A 24,288-nucleotide genomic window follows, 5' to 3' on the forward strand; every position below is an offset into this window, starting at 1 on the left:
GCAGAACAACACAGCCACGAGAAGCAGAGTCCACCAGCCAGCAACCTTTGGAGATGAAGAAGGAAAATGCCTCCTGGTGAGCTTCATGAAACAGGACGCCAGGAGAAGAAGCTAGCAGATGACGCCATGTTTGCCATGTGCCCTTCCAGATGAGAGAGAAGCCCTGACTGTACTTGCCATGTGCCTTCTCACTTGAGAGAGAGACCCTGAACTTCATCAGCCTTCTTGAACCAAGGGATCACTCCTTGGATGCCTTTGATTGGACATTTCTATAGACTTGTTTTAATTGGGACATTTTCTTGGCCTCAGAACTGTAAACTAGTAACTCATTAAATCCCCCCCTTAAAAAGCCATTCTGTTTCTGGTACATTGCATTCTGGCAGCTAGCAAACTAGAACATCCCTTATTAAGTACAATGCTCATTTTAAGACTGAAAAAAAAATATTGTCATAGTAAATTCTATTCCTAGCTTGTTAAAATTTTTTTTAAATTTAGAATAAATGGAGTACTTTATCAAATACCTTTTAAAACATCTAAGGAGATGCTTTATCAGCCAAGAAGATAAATCCCATTAATAGGTATCCTAACACATTTGTACACAGCTCATTCCGTTCTTACATTTTTTTTTTTTTTTTTGCATGGGGAGGCACCAGGAATTGAACCTGGGTCTCCAGCATGGCAGGTGAGAACTCTGCCTGCTGGGCCACCTCCTTTTTTTAAAACTTTTTTTGTTTGTTCGTTTTATTTTTTATTTAAGTAGCTTTACTGATACCTAATTTACTTAACATAAAATTTACCTATGTGAAGTGTATAACTCAAAGATTTTTAGTATAAACAGAATTGTTTATCTTTTACCATAATCTAATTTTAGAACATTTTCATTAGCCAAAAGAAACTATATATACACAGTAGTCTCCTTTCTTAATATACAAATACTGAACGCAGGTCAGACTTGATAATTCATACGGCTGGCTACAGGGTGAGCATGAAAATGAGCAGGACCAGAAGTAGTAGCTCAGAGAACCATTCTTCATGGGAAGGAGACAGAGAAGGGATAGTATACACTGAAGAGGAAGGAGTAAAGGTACAGAAGGAAACAAGGAAGGGAAAATTGGGGATCCTACAAAAACAAAAGAGAAACGACACACACCAACCTTTACCCTCCTACTTCCATCATCTACGACATGATCTATAATAGAAACTGCCCCAAAAGGGCAGAACTGACAGAAAATAGCACACTCAAACTAGAAACCTTCTTGAAATGAATAGGGATAGGGAAAAACAGACCACATCCATATGAAACTCTGTAAAAAGTCAGACACTGTAAATTTCCCTTCCAGCAAAAAATCTTCCCCAAAAACCTAACACAAAGCTATGGAAATCATAACACAACACTCCACACTGAATTAAGCAGGCTCAAATAAGCTCTTGGGGATCTTAAAGAAAAAAGTTAAATAAAAAATATAAAAGCTGAGATGAAAATGGACCAATCTGTTTCCCCTGCCCCAAAAAAGTAGAAGAAATAAAACAAGAATTGACTGAACTCAAGAAATAGAAGAAAAAACAAAATACACCAGAAATGAAGACTAATTAAAGATGTCTACAGGAAAAAGGATTCAAGTGAAAACTCAGTGAAGGACACTGAAGAAAAGTAGGAAAACAACTAGGAGAATGAAAATGAGACAAAGAAATAAGTAAAAATGGTCAGAAAGAAAGAGGGTGAAATGGAAGTCAGGCAAAGGAGGTCAAGTCACACTTATGTACTGGTGTCCACAAACAAGAAAACCAAATCAATGGAACAGAAATAATATTTTAAACTTTAATCCAAGAAAACTTTCCAGAAACAAAAGATCCAAATCTAAACCTTTAAAATGCCCACTAGGTACTAAGGAAAAATAATACAGAATGATCTAGACATATCTTTGTAAAACTATTAGACTTTAAAGATAAAAGAAAAATCCACATGCCCTCAAGGCAAAAAGATGTAATAAGCAAGATAATTTGACATCAGATTCCTCAAAAACAACACACAAGGCAAGGTAGCAGAAGAGCACCATTTTCCAGAAACTCAAGGGAGAAAGCACAGACCAAGAATAGTATATTCGAACAATCAGTTGAAGGGTCAATATCACAAAAGATGAAAGGGAAAAACCTCACTGTGCCATCTTGAAAGGATTATGTGCTCTAGAAAAGCCCTGCTTTAATCCTGATTCATCTCATGGAGGCAGTTGTTTCTTTTAATCCCTATTCAGCACTGTAGGCTGGGAATTTGATTAGGTTTTCTTCACACAGATGTGGCACACCCAGCTGTGGGTATTAACCTTTTATTAGAGGGAGATATGATACCACCCACTCCATGTGGGTCTTGATTAGTTTACTGGAATCCTTTAAAAGAGGAAACACGTAACAGAGCCACAAGAACCACACAGCCCCCACAGCTAGAGCCTTTGATGAAGAAGGAAAATGTCCCGGGGGGGAGCTTCATGAAACAAGAAGCCCAGAAAAGAAAGCCAGCAGACGTTGCCATGTACACCACGTGCCTTTCCAGCTGAGAGAGAAACTCTGAACTTCATCGGGCTTTCTTGAGTGGAAAGTCCAACTCCTGTTGGTGCCTCAATTTGGACGTTTTTACAGACTTGCTTTAATTGGGACATTTTCATGGCCTCAAACTGTGAACTTGCAACCTGATAAATTCCCCCTTCTAAAAGCCATTCTGTTTCTGGTATATAGCATTCTGGCAGCTAGCAAACTAGAACACACATTAAGAACTGACAGTGAGTATTTCAAATATTTGTTTGTAGAGTTAAGACTAAAGCAAGGGTGAGGTCCCTGGGTTAGAGAATATATAAGCATTTTATTTTCTGACAAGGCAAAATGCAATTAAAAACAGTAGAAAGGTTAAAAAGAAAGTGGGGGGGGAGTAAAATAAGATCAATGACTACAGTAGAGGCAATAAGTGGGAGTCAAAAAATACTATTTAAAATTGACAAATAGTAAAAGGTTAAGTAAGGGAAAGGGGGAATAAGAGCACTATAAAAAGTATTACAACAAATATAAGCTACAAGAATAATAATTTTAAGATAATTCTAAATACCAAATAATAATGCTAAATACCAAAAGAAGTAAACAAATAAAGAGGACATATCAAATGGAGAAACACAATAAACATAACCATTAAATTATTAACTCAGGACTTTTTCCTATAAACTTACCTTCACATCAAAGGAAGGCTTGAAGAGTTTGTCTTTGGACAGAAATTTTGATGGTGTATCCAGGTGTAATGAGGGCTCCTTCTGAAGGGGCAACCCTACTGCTGGGGAGAGAGAAACCTGTCCGGTGTGTTGTGAAATGACAGTATGGAAAGCTTTACTCTGAAACCGGTTCATATCTAAAGGTGAAACAGTGGGTTTTCTGTGAGTTTCCAAGTTTGTGGCAAAATGCTCTGGAGTATCTGGATTTAGATTCACCCCATTTATTATTTCAGTTTCCAAACTTTGTTCTAGAGATAAGCAAATGGAATGAAAAGAAACAATACATGAGCCACTAATATTCACTTTTTCTCTGAAGAAGTAGACTGACGTTTTTATATCTTATTGTTTGTTAACATGTTAGTTCTCAGGTACATTTTAAACAATAAGGTTTTATACCTATTTTTCAAGAAGCAAACTACATGATATATAAAAATACATGTTGACTTAGATAAGCAGAATAGCTAGGAAAGAATGAAAACAGATTTCTTGTTTCATCTTCTTATATCTTGAAATAGTATTAATCAACCATATAATTTTCAAAAATTATATAAATTATCATCCAAGTCAATGGCAGAGTGAAAAGAAAACCACAGTTATCTGTACTCTTGAGTTAAAAAAAAATACAGTCTGAAAATACAGATCAGTCAAGTTTTTGATTGGCCTTAATAAAATTTTAATATAGCCTAAAATTTACTTTTGCCTCAGTTGTAACATATCCTGTCTAGATAAATAAGAAATGGTTCGAGAGCTATTCCCACACTGGCGCCTTTCTCTGAAATTTGCTCAGGGATGGTATCATCTTACAAGAAGGGAAAGCTACTGTGTCCTCCCACCTCTGCCTTTTAAAACATTTAAAAACATTTAAAAATATTTATTAGCTGGCTATTCCATGCCAGGCTCAATGCTAGACATTGATAAGATACAAAGCACAAGACAGGCATATTCCTTGTTTTCACAGAGTTTATAGTTTAAGCGGGGAGTCACAAAACTAAACCAGCACTGTAACTAACACTAGGATAAGAGCCACAAGAGGGAAAACAGAGTGTTATGGGAAGACAAAGTAGCATAAAGGCCATACTAGATAAGTCAAGGAAGGCCTCCCAGGTAAAGTCATATCCAAGCTGAGAATTAAAAGATAAGGAGGAAGAACAGGCAAGAGTGAGGTGAGCTCAAGTATAAAGGTGAGTGGAAGTGAGCACATTAATTACACCATACATTAGTATGAACCGCAGAAAGAATCAATAGTAAATGGCATCCAGGCTCACAGCTTCAGTTTCAACACTGAGATCCTAGAATGTTTCTATATTGCTTGCATCCTCCAGTTTTTAGATAATGCCTATGCATGATAGTAGCTACAAATTAAACATTTGTGTCTGGCACATGCATTCATTTTGACACTCAATAAATAGTATAATGGCCACAGCGGTTCACTCTACCAATAAAGTATTGCACCCAATGTGAAAAGCAGAAATCCACAAACTTTCCAAAAAACAAGCTTTTTTCCCAGCTACCACCAAATTGTAAAAATGTAATTGTAAAAAACACGAATACCTTCTTTAGGTGAATTTTCAATCAGAAAATGGTTTTCATCGGCTCTCTTTCCCATTCTAGCAGTCTGCAATAGCCAAGCTATCGTGACTGCCGGTAAATTCCACTTCTTCGCAGCTTCATATTTAGAACCACCTGGTTCTTTCAATACAAGATGTGTACTGGCAAACATACCTTTCTTTGCATTAGATTTGCGAACAAAGAATTCTTGAACACTGAAAGTATATTTAAAGCAAGCAAATGGTCACATACACTTAACCAGTCATACACATTAGTCAGTAAACTAAGAACAAAGTTTCTTAACAGTGTAGTCAGAGTTAACCCAAGTATAAGAAAATACACACTGATTAAAAATCGGTCTATCATATTTCTTAAATTAACCTAATCTACTTACAAATGCTTACTCTAAAAACAACATGTACCTTTTTAGCCCTCTATAACATCTCAAAGAATTTTCACATATAATCTGATTTAATCCTCTCAATATTTTTGAAATATCAATATTTTACAGACATGGAGAAAAACAAAGAAATTAAACTACTTGCTTAAGATTACTAGGTACTAAATTCAGAGAATAAGGAAGCAGAAACAAAAGTCCACCACACAAGACATAAACAAAATTCAGTCATTTCTTTTATGACTTCTAGGTTTTGTGTTCTAACTTCTCATTGTAAGATATTTTCTAAATCTTTCAGGTTTTTTCTAGTACTATTAAAGTTTCATTTATTTACACTTAACCCTCTGATTCTTTCATATTTTTATGGAATGAGATCAGGCTCCAACTTTACTGTATTTCACCAGTTATTCCAATACTATCTATTGAATCAGCAATCTTCCTCAATAATTTGAGATGCCACCTTTATCATAAACTTAACTTGTTGGTATTTGGGCCTCTTTCTAGACTTTGTTTAAGTTAATCAAATTTCTGCTACTTACAGCCATATTGTTGAGTGAAATTTTATTAAAATGTTCATATGTGCATGTGAGTGCGTGTATATATATATATATGTGTGTATGGTAGATATATATACATACTTTAATAGACTTTAGTTTTAGGTTTACATAAAATTGAGCAGAAAACAGCTCCCACTATACCCTGTAATGGGCTGAACTGTGTCTCCATAAGGCATACTCAAGCCTCATGTTCAGTCTTCTCAATGTGACCTTATTTTGGAAATCAGGTCTTCCTAAATGTTAGTTAAAATGTGGACAAATTGAATTAGGGTGTGCCCTAATCCCATATGATAGGTGCCCTTATAAGAGAACTGGACACAGACAGAATACAGGGGGAGAAAATCATCAGACAAATGAAGTAGAGACTGGAAGCCCAAGGATTGATGGCAACCATCTAGAAGTTAGAAAGAAATAAGAAACTGAGACAATAAATTTCTGTAGCTTTAAGCCACCCAGTTAGTAGTATTACAGCAGCCCTAGGAAACAAAGATAGCCCTTCCTCCATTCACCACCACCACCCTCCCCGCCTCATTTCCTGTTATTAACGTCATGCATTAGTGTGGTACATTTATAACCACTGATGACGCAATATTGGTACCTTATTATTAACTGAAGTTTATAGTTTCCATTAGATTCACTCTCTATAAAATATACTGTAATACCCGGTAGGACTAGTCTCAATTATTCTTCTATTTCAGAATTTCTATGGCTTTGCTTATCTTTTCACATGAATTTTAGAATTAGTTTGTCTAGTGCCCTCCACAAAAAAAGTTGGTATTTTTGTTGGAATCATGTTAAATGTATACATTAACTTAGGGAAGAAACAAACTTCTTCATGATATTTAGTTTTCCCTTCCAAGAATCCACTTACCCACTCTACCTCTTACCCAATACTGAAATTTTATTTCATTTCCCTTATCTGCATTTTGCAAGATTTCTAAAGCTCTTCCAAGTTTCACGTTAAACCTACTGCTGGTATCTTATCTTTTTTTTGAAGACTTAGGAAAAGGCCTTTATTTCCATTAGTTCTTCTACTACCAATTGTAAGTAAAAAGGACACTCTTGTCTATACTAATTTTCTACATAGGCATGTTACTGAATTTTTCTAAGCACTATTTGAATGCTCTCCATTGGGTCTGACATTGTGCATTTGTAGTCATTTTCTAGAAATTTTAAACGTTTAATACAATTTAAATATTGAACACAGCAAAAAGTAAACATAAAGTTTCATTAATTAAATTATGAGGTTAACACCCTTATAAAGTACCACATCAGTATATAGAAACTTGCCAGTCATCACAGAACCACTCCACTGACCCCTCTCAATCATAACCCTCTCCCTCCCATCTAAGAGCGGCCACTATGGACATCTGAGGTAATTCTTTCCTTGCCCTTGTTTAAGGATGTTTAGTGCATCCTTAAACAGTATATGCTATATTTCACTTTGCAAGTTTTTATTATTTCTTTTTTTTTATTTGATGACATTTTAGTTCATAGGTTTTGCCTTCAATTCCCCCAACAAATATCAGTTGAAAAAAACTGGTCCATTTATTCTGTAGCATATAGATTTTGGTCCCAGGATCTTGGGTTTGCAGATTATAGTCCTGTGGAATAGTTATTTTTTTCACTCTTATTTTAAAAAAAACATTTTTATTGAGATATGTTCATAGACACACAGTCCATCCAAAGTATACAATCACGGGTTCACAATAACATCACATAGCTTTGTACTCATTACCATGATCATTTTTGGACATTTGCATCACTCGAGAAATAAAAAGGAAAAAACCCCATACATGTCATGCCCCTTACCCCTCCCTCTCACTGATCATTGGTATTGCAATATACCCAATTTTTAATCCCTTATGCCCCTCTATTATTTATTTACTTTTTTTTTTTTTAACTCATCTGTCCATACCCTGGATAAACTGAACTATCAGACACAAAGTTTTTATAATCACACAGTCCCAGCTATATAGTTACGCATTTGTCTTCAAGAATCAAGGCTTTTGGAATATAGCTCAACAGTTTCAGGTACTTTCCTCTAGCAACTCTAATACACTACACATTAAAAGGGGATATCTATGTAATTGTATAAGCATAGCCTCTCGACTCTATATTTAAAATCTCTCAGCCACTGAAATTTTGCCTCATTTCACTTTTCCCCCTTTTGGTCAAGAAGGCTTTCTCAATCCCATGATGCCAGGTTCCAGCTCATTCCCAGGAGTTATGTCCCACGTTGCCAGGGAGATTTACACCTCTGGGAATTACGTTCCATGTACTAGGAAGAGCCGTGAAGTTGGTTTTAAGGGAAAGGCCACATCTGAGCAACAAATGAGGTTCTCTGGGGGGTGATTATAAAGCATAATTATAAGTAGCTTTAGCTTCTCCTTTGCAGGAATAAGTTTCATAGGGGTGAGCCCCAAGACTGAGGGCTCAGCCTATTGAACTGGTTGTCCCCACTGCTTGCACAGAATATCAGGAATTCCCAAGATGGGGAAGTTTAATACTTCCTCCTTTCTCACCAGTCCCCAAAGAAGACTTTGCAAATATTTTTTAATTCTCCGCCCAAATTACTCTGGGATGTATCAGGGCGTCACACTAACCTATACAAACCAACAAAATCTCATAACCTATTCAAGAATCCAAGTAATTATAGTGCTCAAATAAACTGACCATAAAACTTATATTCAATAATGCATTACCAAAAATATAAATTTTGCACCAAATAAACATCTCTTCCTTTAGTCTCATACAGAAGTTGAAGTATAGATCACACCATCCTTTACCCTACTCTGATTTACCTTAGTCCTCTTCAGATCAGCTTCAGTCATATTTCTAGTCAATATCTAATTACTCTTACAACTGTCACTGTATGGGGGCAATGCTGACTCTTTCATAGCTTCATAGCTATATAACTGTGAGTCTCCAGTATCACACAAATACCTAAAGTTTTAGGGAACAACCATATTATACACAAGTAGCTCAGTATCTCAGAATTTTGAAGTAACAATAACAACTCTGGACTAGATGTGTTTGCTCTAAGAACTTACAATCTAAATCCTTTCTTTACAGTAGACCCCAACCTGATAACCCATACTCTCAACTTCAATTCTCCAAGTTTGTACATATTAGATTATATGAGTGGGGCGTAACATCTGTCTTTCAGTTTCTGATATTTCATTCAACATACTGTCCTAAAGGTTCATTCACCTAGTTGCATGCTTCACAACTAAATTCCTTCTTACAGCCACTGAGTAGTCCGTTGTATGTATACACAACAGTTCCCTTTCCATTCCTTAGTCGTTACACTCTTATGCCACCGCCACCCACTGTGAACTTGCAAACACTGCCACCAGAAACACAGTGTGCAAATGTCCATTCCAGTCCCCACTCTCAGTTTCTCTAGATATGTATCTAAGAGCAGTAGGGTTGTACGACAATATGGCCACAACACACTTAACCACCTGTGGAACAACCACAGCAGCCTCCAGGGCACCTCTCAGCTTCCCTACCAACAGTGAATAGGTACATCTCTTTCTCTACATTTTCTCCAGCATTTGTATCTCTCTGCTCATTTTTAAGCTTTATTATTCCACATCGTACAATCCATCCTAAGTAAAATCAATGGTTCCTGGTATAATCACAAAGTCATGCTTTTGCTACCACTATCTATATGAAGACATTTCCTTTTCTTCTGCAAAAAATCCCACACACCTCCACCATATCCCCCGCTGATTGACATTTAGTTTCAACATATTGCCTTTGTTACATTCAATGGAAGCATATAAGACACCGACTGTCTTTTTCTGTATACTATTCCATTTTCAACCCCTGACAACAGTGACATTCTTTTGTTCTACCTCATGCAAAAACATTCTTATACTTGTACATTTACCATAGGCATCATTGTCCACTATAGGCATTTCTAAGTTACATCGTCTCAGTCTTTATCTGTTTTCTTTCCTTCTGGTGTCATATATGTCCCCAGACTTTCTCCCTCAACCATACTTATATTCAGCTTCATTCAGTGTATTTATATTATTGTACTACCATCAGACAGTATTGTGCTATCCATTTTTAAATTTTTACAATCAGTCCTGCTGCACATTCTGTACTCCTTGGCACCAAATGCCCAATCTGTACTCTCTATCTCCTGATAACCTGTATTTTTAACTTTAACTCTCAAAGTTCACTCATTGTTGGTTCATACAAGAGAGACCATATAGTATTCGTCCTTTTGTTGCTGGCTAATTTCACTCAACATAATGTCAAGGTTCATTCACACTTACATGCTTCATGACTTTATTCTGTCTTACACATTCATAATATTCCATTGTATGTATATGCCACAATTTGTTTAGCCACTCATCTGTTGATGGACATTTGGACTGTTTCCATCTCTTGGCAATTGTAATAACACTGCTATAAACACTGGTGAGCAAATGCTCAATTGTGTCTTTGTCTTCAGTTTCTCTGAATATATTCCTAGTAATGGGATTGCTGGATCATGTCAATTCTATACTTAGCTTCCTGAGTAAACTACCAAACTGCCTTCCAGAGAAGTTATACCACTGTATATTCCTGTCAACAGTGGGTAAGTGTGTCTCTTCACATCCTCTCCAGCACTTGTCTTTTTTTTTTTTTTTTTTTTTTTTGATAATGGCCATTCTACTGGGTGTCAGATGATATCTCACTGTGGTTTTGATTTGCATTTCCCTAATAGCCAGTGAAGCGGACCATCTCTTCATATGCTTTTTAGCCATTTGTATTTCCTCTTCTGGAAATACAAGTGTCTGTTCATGCCTTTTACCCATTTCTCAATTGGGTTGTTTGTCTTTTTTTTGTTGATTTGTAGAATTTCCTTAAATATTCTGAATAGAAAACCCTTATTTGATATGTGGTTTCCAGATACTGTCTCCCATCGTGTAGGCTGCCTTCTTACTTTCCTAACAACATTCTTTCACGCACAAAAGTATTTACTTCTGAAAAGATTTCCTTTACCTATTTTTTTCATTGCTTATACTTAAGGTGTAAGGTCTAGAAAACTACCTCCTATCACAAGTCTTATATTTCCCTAAATTTTCTTGTAGAAATTTTATGATCTTGGCTCTAATGTTTAGGTCTTTGATCCATTTGAGTTAATTTTTGTATAGGGTATGAGATACGGATCCTCGTTCATTCTTTTACATATGGATATCCAGTTCTCCAAACACTATTTACTGAAGCAGCTGCTATTTTCTGGTTGGGTTGGCTTGACTGCCTGATCAAACATCAATTGTCTATAGATGAGAAGGTCTATTTCTGAACACTCAATTAGATTCAATTGATCAGCATATCTATTTCTATGTCAGTACCATGCTATTTTAGTACAGCAGTTAAAATAATATGCTGAAACTAATTGTAATATGCCTTAAACTCAGGTAGCGTAAGACCTCCCACTTCTTCCTCAAGATTATTTTTTAGCTATTTGGGGCAGGGTGCCCCAAATAGCTAAAAAACGGTTATTGGTTTTTCTATTTCTGGAGAATAAATTGCTAGGATTTTACTGGTATTGCATTGAATCCATAAACTACTCTGAGTAGAATTAATATCTTAACTATATTTTGTCTTCCAATTGATGAACATGGTATGCCCATCCACTTATTTAGGTCTTCCATGATTTCTTTGGGCAATTTCTTATAATTTTCTGTATACAGGACTTTTGTATACTTAGATAATTTTACTTCTAAATATTTTATTATTTTGGTTACAACTATAAATGGAGATTTTTCTTGATTTTCTCCTCAGATTGCTCATTCCTAGTGTATAGGAACACTACTCATTTTTGGGTGTTGATCTTGTACCCTGGTACTTTGCTGTACTCATTTATTAGGGCTAGTATCTTTGCTGTGGATTTTTCAGGGTTTTTGATGTATAGTATCATATCATCTATAAACAGTAAGAGTTTTACTTCTTATTTTCCACTGTGGATGCCTTTCATTTCTTTTTCTTGTCTAACTGCTCTGGCTAGCACGCCTAGTACAATGCTGAATAACAATGGTTACAATGGGTGTCTTGCTCCTGATCTTGGAGGGAAAGCTTTCAGTCTTTCCCCATTGAGGATGTTAGCTGTGGGTTTTCATATATTTCCTTTATCATGCTGAGGAAATTCCCTTCTATTCCTATTCTTTAAAGTGTTTTTATCAAGAACTGATGTCGAGTTTTGTCAAATGCCTTTACTGCATCAACTGAGAGGACTGTATAGTTTTTCTGCTTTGACTTATTGATATAGTGCACTACATTAATTGGTTTTCTTGTGTTGAACCACTTTGCATACCCACTTGGTCTTGGTGCATAATTTTTTTAATGTACTGCTGGATTCTATTTGTAAGTATTTTGTTAAGGATTTTTGCATCTATGTTCATTAAAGAGATTGGTCTGTAATTCCCTTTTCTTGTAGTATCTTTGGTTTTGTTATTATGGTTACGTTAGCTTCATAGAATGAGTTAGGCAGCTTTCCCTCCCCTTCCACATGTGAATTTTTGTTTATTAATTTTAAAAAATTAACAAACAAAACATTTAGAAATCATTCCATTCTACATATATAATCAGTAATTCTTAATATCATCACATAGTTGCATATCACATGTGAATTTTTGTTAGCAGGGTTGGTACTAATTCTTTCTTGAATACTTGGTAGAATTCACATGTGAAGCCATCTGGTCCTGGACTTTTCTTCTCAGGGAGGTTGTGATGACTGATTCAATCTCTACTTGTGACTGGTTTGTTGAAGTCATCTATTTCTTCTGAGTCACTGTCGTTCATAATTTTCTAGGAAGTTTTTTTTTCTATTTCATCTACATTATCTCGTTTATTAGCATATAGTTGCTCATAGTAACCTCTCATTACCTTCTTTATTTCTGCAGGGCACCCACTTCCATTTGTGATTTTGTTTATTCGCGTCCTGTTTTTAATTTTTTGTCACCCTAGCTAAGTGTCTGTGCCAGTCTGAATCAATTATGTACCCCAGAAAAGCTATGTCCTTTAATCCTCATTCATTATTGCTGGGTAGGAGCTTTTTTATTCTTGTGGGCGGTATTTTTTGATTAGATGGTTTCCATGAAGGTGTGTCTCTACCCATTCAGAATGGAGTTACTTACTGGAGCTATTTTGGAACCATTTTGGAAAAAGGTTCAGAGCCCACGCGGTCAGAGATCTTTGGAGATGAAGAAGGAAAATGCCCTCGGGGGAACGTAATGTAACAAGAAGCTGGGAGAGAAAGTAAGCAGACTTCACCATTTGCCTTTCCAGCTGAAAGAGAAACCCTGAACTTTATCAGTCTTTTTTTATTGGTGCCTTAATTTGGACATTTTCATAGCTCACAGCCTTAGAACTTTAAACTTGAACTTAATAAATTCCCCCCTTAAAAAGCCATTCTGTTTCTGGTGTATTGCATTCCAGCAGCTTGCAAGCTAGAAAAAGGTTCATCAATTTTATAGATTTTCTCAAACCAACTTCTGGTTTTGTTGATTCTCTCTGTTTTCATATTCTCACTTGCATTTATTTCTGCTCTAATCTTCATTATTTCTTTCCCTCTGTTTGCTTTGGGGTTACTTTGCTGTTCTTTCTCTAGTTCTTCCAGGCGAACAGTTAATTCCTGGATTTTTGCCCTTTCTTTTTTTAAATATAGGCATTTAGGGGAATAAATCTCTCAGCACCACCTCTGCTGCATCCTATCCATTTTGATATATGGTGTTTTCATTTTTATTTGCATCAAATATTTACTGAATTCCCATGTAACTTTCCTTGAGCCATTGGTTAAGAATGTGTTGTTTAGCCTCTACATGATTGTGAATTTTCCAGCCTTCTTCCTGTTAACTGATTCCGGTCATTCTAATATGATCCAAGAAAGTATTCTGTATCATGTCAATCTTTATAAATTTACTGAGCCATGCTTTCTGACCCAGCATATAGCCTATCACTGAGAATGATCCATAAGCACTTAAGAAAACTATGTATCCTGCTGTGTGGGGTATAATGTTCTGTCTAGATGTTCGATCCATTGATGAGACCAGTGAATTGAAGGCTCCAACTATTATGGTAGAGGTGTTTACTTCTCCCTTTAGCACCATCAGTGTTTGCCTTCTGTATTTTGGGGCACTCTGGCTCAGTGCAAAAATATTTACGACTGTTACGTCTTGTCGAATTTTTATTACTATATATATTATTCTTTGTCTTTTTTAAATGTTTTACATTTGAAACCTAATGTGTTGGCTATTAGTATGGGTACCCCTGCTCATTTCTGTATATCTTTTTCCAACCTTTCCTTTCAATCTGTCTTTGTCCTTGGGTCTAAAGTGAGTCTCCTATAGAATGCATATAGATGGTTCTTGTAACCCATTCTGCCAATCTGTTTTTTGATTGGGGAGTTTAGTCCAATAACAGTTTTTTTTGTATGCTGTGTGGTGGGGTCACATTTCATTATTTTTCCATATGAGTATTCTATTATTGCAGCACCATTTGTTGAATTTTTGTTTGTTCTGTTTCTTTGTTTTTTGGGGGAAAGTACATGGACCAGGAATCGAACCCAGATTTCCCACAGGGCAGGCAAGAATTCTACCACTGAACTACCCTTGCACCCCCTCAAATTCATTAACATCTAATGTTACTATGGTGAAGGCATTACTTTTTTCTACCATTTTGTCTTTTGGATTTTATATGTAATATCTTCTTTTTCTTTTTCTTTTTTTTTTTTACCTTTACTGACAGTCTTCATTTCTACACTCTTCTCCAGAACTCTCTCTCCTGTTTTTCCTATCTGCCTGTATTGCTCCCTTTAGTATTTCTCGTGGAGCCAGTCTCTTAGTCACAAATTCTCTCAGCAATGGTTTGTCTGAAAATATTTTAAATTACCCTCATTTTAGAAGGACACTTTTGCTGAGTATAGAATTCTTGACTGGCAAGTTTTTCTTTCAGAATTTTAAATAGATCATACCACTGCCTTCTTGCCTCCTTGGTTTCTGCTGAGAAATCCACACTTAGTATTATTAATGAGCTTCCCTTATATGTGATAGGTTGCTTTTCTCTCGCTTTCAAAATTCTCTTTGTCTTTATCTGACAATCCAATTAGTAAGTGTCTTGGAGTACATCTATTTGGAGCTATTCTGTTTGGGGAATGCTGCACTTCTTGGATCTGGTAAATTTTCAATGATTATACACTCCATTATTCTTTTTGCCTCTTTTCCCCTCTCTTCTTCTTGGACACCCACAGCATGTATATTTGTGTGTTTCATGTTGTCATTCAATTCCCTGAGATCCTGTTCACATTTTCCCATTCTTTTCCCCATTCTTTGGTGTTTAGAATTTCAGATGCCCTGTCTTCTAGTTCACTAATCCTTTCTTCTGCCTCTTCAAATTTGCTGTTACATGTCTCAATTGCATTTTTCATCTCTTCTATTGTGTCTTTCATTCCCATAAGTTCTGCGATACATTCTACCAAACTTTTGAGTTCTTCATGTTCGCCAAATGTCTTCTTTATATTCTTCAACTCTTTTGTCTATCTTCCCTCAACCCATTAATTTGATTTCTGATGTGATGTTACATGTCCTTTTGAACAATCTTAATAAGTTGTTTCAACTACTGCATCTCATTTGAAGTGTTGGTTTGTGTTCTTGACTGGGTCATATATTCAATTTTCCTAGGATGACTCATTATTTTTTGTTGGCTTCTAGGCATTTTATTTCCTTAATTAGTTTATTCTAGATGTCGTTTTCTCTTTTTTACCTAGGACTTTCTTTTTGGTCAGCTTTGGTCTCTATCTATTCTTTGGCATTCAGTTCAACTTATTCTAGACCGCTAACGTAGGTTGTGCTTAAGTGATAAGAATTTTTCAGTTCTTGTTCTTCTGAGTCTTACCCTGTCTATATAGAACCTTTTTAAAAAAATTTTTATTCATTAAAAAAATTACAAGAAACAAACATTCCTAACACATACACTCAGCAATTCACATTATCATCACATAGTTGCATATATGATCATTTCCCAGAACATTAGCATCAATTCAGAAAAAGAAATAAAAAGACAACAGAAAAATATAACAAACAGAAAAAAAAATTTTTTACAGGCCATACCCCTTACTGATCCCTTTCATTGATCACTAGCATTTCAAACTAAATCTATTTTAACATTTGTTCCCCCTATTATTTATTTTTATTCCATATGTTCCTCTCATCTGTTGACAAGGTAGATAAAAGGAGCATCAGACACAAGGCTTACACAATCACAGAGTCACACTGTGAAAGCTATATCATTATACAATCATCATCAAGAAACATGGCTACTGGAACACAGCTCTACATTTTCAGGCAGTTCCCTCCAGCCTCTCCATTACATCTTGGATAACAAGGTGATATCTACTTAATGCATAAGAATAATCTCCAGGATAACCTCTCAACTCTGTTTGGAATCTCTCAGCCACTGATACTTCGTCTCATTTCACTCTTCCCCCTTTTGGTCCAGAAGAGTGGGGGTGACTCTTGGGCTAAATTTTTAGTAGGCTTGACCTATCCCCTGTGGGGTTAAGTTTCATATGAACAAACCCCAAAACTGGGGGCTCAGCCTATAGCTTTGGTTGTCCACACTGCTTGTGAGAATATCAAGAATTCAACTTGGGGAAGTTGAGTTTTCCCCCGTTCTCGCCATTCCCCGAAGGGGACTTTGCAAATACTTTTCCACTCACTGACCAAATCACTCTGGGATTCATCAGGGCATCACCTGGACAAACCAACAAAATATCATGTCCTATACAAAGTTCCATGTACCTAAGGTGTTCAATCAACTATCTACATAAGTTATATTAGGAGATGCCTAGTCAAAGTGTAGATTTGTACCTAATAAACATTTTTTTGTTTTAGTCTCACACATTAGTTGAAATTTTAAAATATTAAGTACCATCTATTTTCAACACACTGCAGTAATGACATTCTTTTGTTCTTCCTCATGCAAAAACATTTTTTAAATTTGTACATTTAGTTACTATCATTATACACTCTAGGCATTCCTAGATTACACCACCTCAATCTTTGTCGTCTTTCTTTGTGATTTCATTTATGCCCCAGCCCTCCTCCCTCTATCATTCTCATATGCAGCTTCATTCAGTTTTTTAACATAACTGTATTACAGTTAGGTAATACTGTGCTGTCCATTTCTGAGTTTTTATATTCAGTCCTGTTGCACAATCTGTATCCCTTCAGTTCCAATTACCCAACATCTTACCCTATTTCTATCTCCTGATGGTCTCTATTACCAACAAAATATTCCCAGTTTATTCACTAATGTCAGTTCATATCTGTGAGACCATACAGTATTTGTCCTTTTGTTTCTGGCTAATCACACTCAGCATAATGTCCTTAAGGTCCATTCATGTTACATACTTCATAACTTTATTCTGTCTTACAGCTGCATAATATTCCATCTTATATAAATGTCAGTTTGTTTAGCCAACTGTCTGCTGATGGACATTTTGGCTGTTTCCATCTCTTGGTAATTGTTAATAATGCTGCTATAAACATTGGTGTGTTAATGTCATTTCTGTCCTTGGCCTTGTGTCCTTTGAGTAGAGACAGCATATAGATGGGTCCTGTTTTTCAATCCATTCTGCCAGACTATGCCTTTTGATTGGAGAGTTTAATCCATAAACATTCAGTGTTATTACTGCATGGGTAGTACTTTCTTCTACTATTTTGCCTTTTGGATTTTACATGTCATACCTAATTTTCCTTCTTTTTACCTTTACTCATAGTTTTCCTTTCTACACTCTTCTCCACACCTCTCTCTTCTGTCCGTATCTGTCTCTAGTGCTCCCTTTAGTATTTCTTGCAGAGCTGGTCTCTTGGTCACAAATTCTCTCAGTGATTTTTTGTCTGAAAATGTTTTCATTTCTCCCTCATTTTTGAAGGACAATTTTGCTGAATATAGAATTCTTGGTTGGCAGTTTTTCTCTTTTAATAATTTAACTATATTATCCCACTGTCTTCTCGCCTCCGTGGTTTCTGCTGAGGGATCTGCGCGTAGTCTTATTGGGCTTCCCTTGTATGTGATGGATTGCTTTTCTCTTGCTGCTTTCAAGATCCTCTCTTTCTCTTTGACCTCTGACATTCTGATTATTAAATGTCTTGGAGTATGTCTATTTGGGGTACGCTGCACTTCTTGGATCTGTAATTTTAAGTCTTTCATAAGAGTTGGGAAATTTTCAGTGATAATTTCCTCCATTAGTTTTTCTCCTCCTTTTCCCTTCTCTTCTCCTTCTGGGACACCCACAACACGTATACTCATGCGCTTCATATTGTCTTTCAATTCCCTGAGTCCCTGCTCATATTTTTCCATTTTTTTCCTATAGTTTCTTTTCCTTGTCGGATTTCAGATGTTCCGTCCTCCAGTTCAGAAATCCTATGTTCTGTCTCTCAAAATCTACCATTGTAGGTTTCCATTGTTTTTTTTTCATCTTTTCTACTGTGTCTTTCATTCCCATAAGTTCTGTGATTTGTTTTTTCAGACTTTCAGTTTCTTCTTTTTGCTCTTTCCTTGCCTTCTTTATATCCTCTCTCAATTCATTGATTTGGTTTTTGATGAGGTTTTCCATGTCTGTTCCTACATTCTGAATTGTTTCAGTTTCTCTATGTCACTTGAATTCTTGGTTTGTTCCTTTGACTGGGCCATATCTTCAATTTTCCTAGTGTGATTTGTTATTTTTTGCTGGCGCCTAGGCATTTATTTACCTTAATTAGTTTATTCTGGAGATTGTTTTCACTTCTGTTATCTAGGGTTTTCTTGCTGGATGAATTTGTTGTCTATCTGTTCTTTGACATTCCGTTCAGCTTTATCTGGACCTTTAGCTTAAGTTTTGTTTAACAGAGAAGAATTTTTCAGTTCTTGTTTTCTTGTTTCTTGCCCTGCTTGTGTGGTGCCTTACCCCCACACACACACACTTAGGAGGGTCTACTTAGATATTATAGACCCCAGCCAGATTTTCCCAAAGCAAACTGGCCTCCTATCAGGAGGAAAGAGTCACCTGCATCGGTTTTCCCTGAGGGTGAGACACAGCAGGTTGAAAGACTTTCCTGTTAAGTCTCTGGACTCTGTTTTTCTTATTCTGCCCAGTATGTGGCGCTTGTCTGACTGCAGGTCCCAGCAGCATAAGATGATGCGGTACCTTTAACTTTGGCAGACTCTCCCTGCTGGGGGCGTGGTAGAGACAGAAGAGAGGTTGTAGGCTGGTTTTAATGGCTTCAAATTACCAAGCCCTGGTGTCTAAATTCCTTGATGGAGGGATTCCACCTGGGTGGGGCTTCATCCCTCCCCTAGGGAAGGCACAAGCTCCAGATAAGCCCCTAAAAGAACTCACTTCTGCCTGTGCCTGGGGCAGTTGCAGCCTGAAAAGTCCTTCCACTGTATCCAGAGGCAGTCAAGCCTTTATAGATACACAGCCACAAAAACCTCTGCTTCCTTCTTTTTTTCCCCCCTTTTTCTGTCAGTCCTGCCCCCTTGGTACCGGGGCAAAAATGAGCAACCTCCGCTTTGATCAGGTTCACCTAAGCTGGGAGCCTATTTTTAGTAGTTAGAATTTGTTAATTAGTTCCACAATTGGCGTTTGATTGTGCCCAGTCCCTGCTGCTGGTAAAGTCCTTTCCTTTCCCCTCTGGGAAGCAGCCTGTGGGAGAGTGGCGCTGGCCACCACAGCTTTGGGAACTCAAGGTTCTGGGGGGTGCTCGCAGCCGGTCCAGCTGGTCCAGACTTGGGTACGCTGTGTGTCTGGTCACTATCGAGGCTCCAGGAGCTGTTCTGTACTGTTTATGGTTATTTAGTAGTTGTCTGGAGAACGAACTAAAATGCGCACGTTGTTAAACCGCCATCTTGACCCGGAAACTACAGAACCTTTTTTTGAAGTGGGTCTCCTTAGATATGATTGACCATTCAGATTTTTGCAGAGCAGACAGGCCCATGTCTCAGGAGGAGGAGTAGCCAGTATCAAGTTTCCCTGAGGGTGAAATCCAGCTAGACTTTGCTGCAAAGTCTCTGGACTGTGCTTTTTCCATTTTGCCCAGCGCGTGGCACTTGTCTGCATGCAAGTTCCCACTAGCATAGTGTTGTGGTGCCTTTAATTTCAGTACCATCTCTGCCTGTAGTTTGGCTAAGATAGAGGGTGAGGTAGAGGGTGGGCTTAGGTTGCTTTTGTTTTCTGGCCCCTGAGGCCTGAATTCCCTGAAGGACGGCTGCAACTTGAGCTGGGCCTCACCACCCTTTTCTTGAGAAGATACATCCTTTAGAGAACTGTCCCCATTTATATGACTTAGATTTGCCTTAATTCCACCCCTACCTGGGGCAGTCGTAAAGCCTGAGAGTGCTGGGAGTTCTATCTAATGAGCTTTTAAGAAGAAAAAGAAAAAAAGAGCCTTTTTAGAACTGGACCCCAGCTCCCCAGGTTTACCAATCAAGAGCTGGAGGGGCACTATGTATCTCCAGACTCTATGTGCCCCTCTTTCCTTGGGGTCTAGTCCTTTACCAATATTTTGTGCAGTCCAAAAAAATCTGTTTGCTTGTTTTCTGTCAGCCCTGCCCCTTTCTGCCAGGCTGAAAACTCCTGGTTCCTTTAGCACTTACTCCAGGTTTATCTGTGCTCACGACATGTTTTCAGCAATCCAAATCTGTTCATTAATTCTGCAGTTGGAACTTGGTTGAGCTAACTTACTTGTTACTAGTAAAACCTGTTTCCTTTCCCCTCGGGGAACCAGTCTGCTGTGCCCACGGGGGAGGGTCACCAGCCTCCGCAGCTTGGGACCCTTAAGTTCTGTGTGGGATCTCAGCCATTCCACCCATTCCAGATCACTGATCTGTCACACCACTGATATTCCCCTAACAATTGTTTCATACAGTTACTGGCTATTTAATACCTGATCTGAAGGATGAACTAAATTTCACATTTCATCTTCTGTGGTGTAATTTAACATGTTGGTCTCCTGAATATATTTCCCATAAATTGGTACGTGGATCTAGAGGGTTAAACGGATTAAGGTTTGATTACTTTGGCAAGACTTCATAGGTTGCAGTGTGTTTTTCTTCAGAAGGCACAGTCTGTCCGGATGTAACTTTTTAGTGTAGCTAGCAATTGATACTCAATGCCTACATGCTTTATCGGAGGTTATTTGTTGGAATACCTCTATAAAGGGAAAGAGAGCCTCATCCACTTTATGTTACCCTGACACACTGCATAGGAAAGGCAGGATAAATACTTGATCTTTTCCCTTTATTTATCAGCTTTAAAAATGAAGAGTTGACCTCCTAGCATCTTTCAGATGTGACCAATTTATTTTTATCTTTATGAAGTCATGATTTAGTATTATTTGTTGTGTTTGGATTCACTGCAGGCTACCTTTACTTAAATTTTCCTACCCTTGGCCAGGAGAGGTTCTATCTACCTGGTCTGACAAAATGTTCCAAACTCAGAAAACTATTTCCTACCACAGGTCTGGAATTAACCATTCTTTTAAGCTTCAGTTCCTTGTTGTGGGACTGGCATTTTAAAAACATAATCTGAGGCTTTTTACTATTTCTAGGCTTGTTGATTGTTTTGATTTCCTCTGAAACAAGAGTTATTAAAAAAAACTTCTAGTTGTTAGGGTCTCCTTGTTTTACTTTTATGATTAATTTCCAATTTTTTTGTACTGTTATCAGAGAATATGGTCTGCACTCTTGACTTTTGGGAGTTTACTGAATTTTCCTTAGAAGCTAAGTTTTTTATATGAAACTTTTATAAATGTTCCACAGACATTTGAAAAGGCATGTTCATTGTTTCAAGGTAGTTATCTAATTATGCTACTTTGGTCTTTATCTTTCCTTGTTTTCTGTCCACTTGACCTGTCATGAAGTTAAAGATAGAACTTAGTCTCCTACAAGCACTGTGTTTTGATTGATTTCTAATAGTTTTTGTTGTTCTTGTCTTAGGAGTGTGATGCTCTATTTGGTACACAGATATTTTATCTTCAGTGTGAACAATACTATTTATGCTGTTCTTCTTTTTCTTGTTTACTGCCCTCTGATATGAAGTCAAGCTTATCTGATATTAAAATTGCAACCACTTCTTTTTGTACACATTACTTGACCTATCTTTGTCCATCATTTGTTCCTTCAAACTTTCTCAATTACTGTTTCAGGTGCATCTGTTGTTTTAAAGCAGAGTTCTGTTTTGGCTTATGATCTAACCTAAAAGTATCTTTTAATTAATTCTTCTAAATTATTAGTTCAACTCATTTATATTTATTAACATAACAGTATTCTATTTCCTTTTTTAAACGCCACCATCTAATGCTCACCGAAGGGTTGGGCCAATATGGATGGATTCTGAAAGCTACTTTAAATTCATTTTTTCCTTCAAGGTATTTATTAGCCCTGCTTAACACCTGACATTTCTGGCTGAAAACCAGAGAAACTATGAAATGTATACTGAAAAATAAATCATCAATAAGGGACATGGAAAGGAATAATGTTTACACAAGCAATATTTAATACTGGTTCATATATTAGTATTAAATATTGTTTTCTTGCGGTTAATTATTTCCTATAGTCCTAAAATTCTGCCAGTCATCTATCTAGTAGTACCCTCCCTTTGCCAGGCTGAACCAACACAGAGAGCGCCACATTCTACCCACAGATATAATAAAGATGACTCATTGAATTATAATTTGAATGTTCCCCAATATGTCAAAATAAATGAAAGGGTACACCAGGACAGCAGGTCCTCTTAAAACACCACATACCTTGCTCCAAGGCGATTTGCTAGGAATGTCAAAGAATCTTTTTCTGCTCCAACACACTGGCTGAATGAAATAACACAATCTTCTAAAGGAGTTGCTCCTGTCATTACAGGGACTGGTGTAAAGAGAGGATTTGACTTGGGATCAACCAAAGTCTGATAGTCTATACAAGTAACCTTTTAAAAACAAGAAAGACAAAAAGCCAACCTGAAATAAGGAATCAAATACTGGACCAGTCACAGTAACAGTGGTTTTAGTTTGGATGAAAAGCAATTGTACTTTAACAGAAAACTGTGAATGCTCATTCTCAATATATTTCAAGTTACACTATTTAAAGAAATATATATATACACATAATTCATTATATCACAATATCAAATTCAGATTTATCATTGGCATTACTGAACATAGTTTTAATTCTTCTAAATTATTAGTTTATATATTTTTTCTCTTAATTCTTAGAAAGCTAAAACCAAATGAATGGTGAAACTATCAGTGATAAACTAACAAGGTGGGATAATACAAAAGTTGCACATCATGATGTGGTTGTGGGCAAACAGGAAAGACTAAAATAGTATGAAATGACCTGGAGTGACCTCCTAAGAAAGAACTCTGCTGCTTTCACCCCCAGAGGACAGTAAGCTCTACTCTACCAGGATTGGAAACAATTTCATATGTTTAAATTTCCAATGCTAAAAGTAAGATCCAGACTGCATTCAAACTCAAAAGGCAATTTATCTAAATAGAACTGCCTAAGTAATAAACAACACTTCAAATTCAGGTATCTTTTCAATACTATGTTTCAATTGCTCCATCCTTTTCTTACCAGCCAGGTATTTGTAACAACTTCTCCCACAGTTACTTCTACTTCACATCCCAGGAGAGGAACCACAGCATAATCAGCAACAGTTCTGCTCTGAAGGGAAACAATTTTTCCAGCATTTTCTCTTATGATGTTTGCAATATTAGACTCATTTTCAACACTAAAACCCAAAACAAGAAAACTCTTTTGGCTAAATAAGCCCTCTTCAGTAACTGTAGAAGCATCATGGAGGCAATGACTCATGGAAGACTGGTTTTCTTCTTGCAGAGAAATGTGAGTAGAATTGTTAAAGGACTCAACACGAGTAGAATCATTTAAGGGCCCAATTCCAGCCTTCTCAGCTTCAGAGCTCTTAGCTTCAACTGGAGGAAAAAAAGAAATATTTTCTAACAACAAATTATCTACCTTATAAAGCTCCTTTCATAAATGTAACAAAGTATGCAAACTTAACCAAACTTAGAAATCCCATACACAATGAAAAAAGATGTGAGCCCACTCTATTTTCTAGGTTATCAATGTCATTATCTTCCATTATGAAGAACAACTGCAATCACGTTATTGCTCTAAGTGTTCCTATTATACCAGAAACCCTAATTAGTTGAAAATTATTTAGCGCCAATAACGCCATGGGTCTGTCTTAGTTCAAAACTGGTTTAGATAATTAACAACACAATCAAGAAAATATAAAGGAAAAAACAGAAGTATCAGGTCTAAGTTGTGCAACTGTCAAGCCCTTAACATGGAAATAACTATAAGAGAATTTACAGCCTGAAACACCTAACATGTTTCATTTGGAAACTACAGCTTAATTTCTATATAGATTTCTGAAGAGGACAAGTAATCAAGGACCCAAGTAAATGGTCTCACTATTTTATTTTGGATAAAGTTGGCTGACAGATGGGTATTAGAACAAGTACTGTAT

General features: G+C 36.8%; 1 protein-coding gene across 4 annotated transcripts in view; it reads right to left on the reverse strand.

Annotated features, from left to right (window-relative positions):
• The window catches only part of TOPBP1 (DNA topoisomerase II binding protein 1), an 83,772-nt gene that overhangs the window by 44,939 nt on the left and 14,545 nt on the right, over positions 1 to 24,288 (reverse strand). For all 4 annotated transcript variants that reach the window (XM_077130147.1, XM_077130146.1, XM_077130149.1 and 1 more), the window contains 4 exons: positions 23,370 to 23,728; positions 22,547 to 22,719; positions 4,803 to 5,014; positions 3,213 to 3,499 (listed from right to left, as the gene is read on the reverse strand). In XM_077130147.1, coding sequence (XP_076986262.1) covers positions 3,213 to 3,499; positions 4,803 to 5,014; positions 22,547 to 22,719; positions 23,370 to 23,728 — 1,031 coding nt within the window. The remainder of the gene's footprint in view (positions 1 to 3,212; positions 3,500 to 4,802; positions 5,015 to 22,546; positions 22,720 to 23,369; positions 23,729 to 24,288) is intronic.

This window comes from Tamandua tetradactyla, chromosome 15 (genome assembly GCF_023851605.1).
Source record: "Tamandua tetradactyla isolate mTamTet1 chromosome 15, mTamTet1.pri, whole genome shotgun sequence".
NCBI classification, from domain to species: Eukaryota; Metazoa; Chordata; class Mammalia; order Pilosa; family Myrmecophagidae; genus Tamandua; species Tamandua tetradactyla.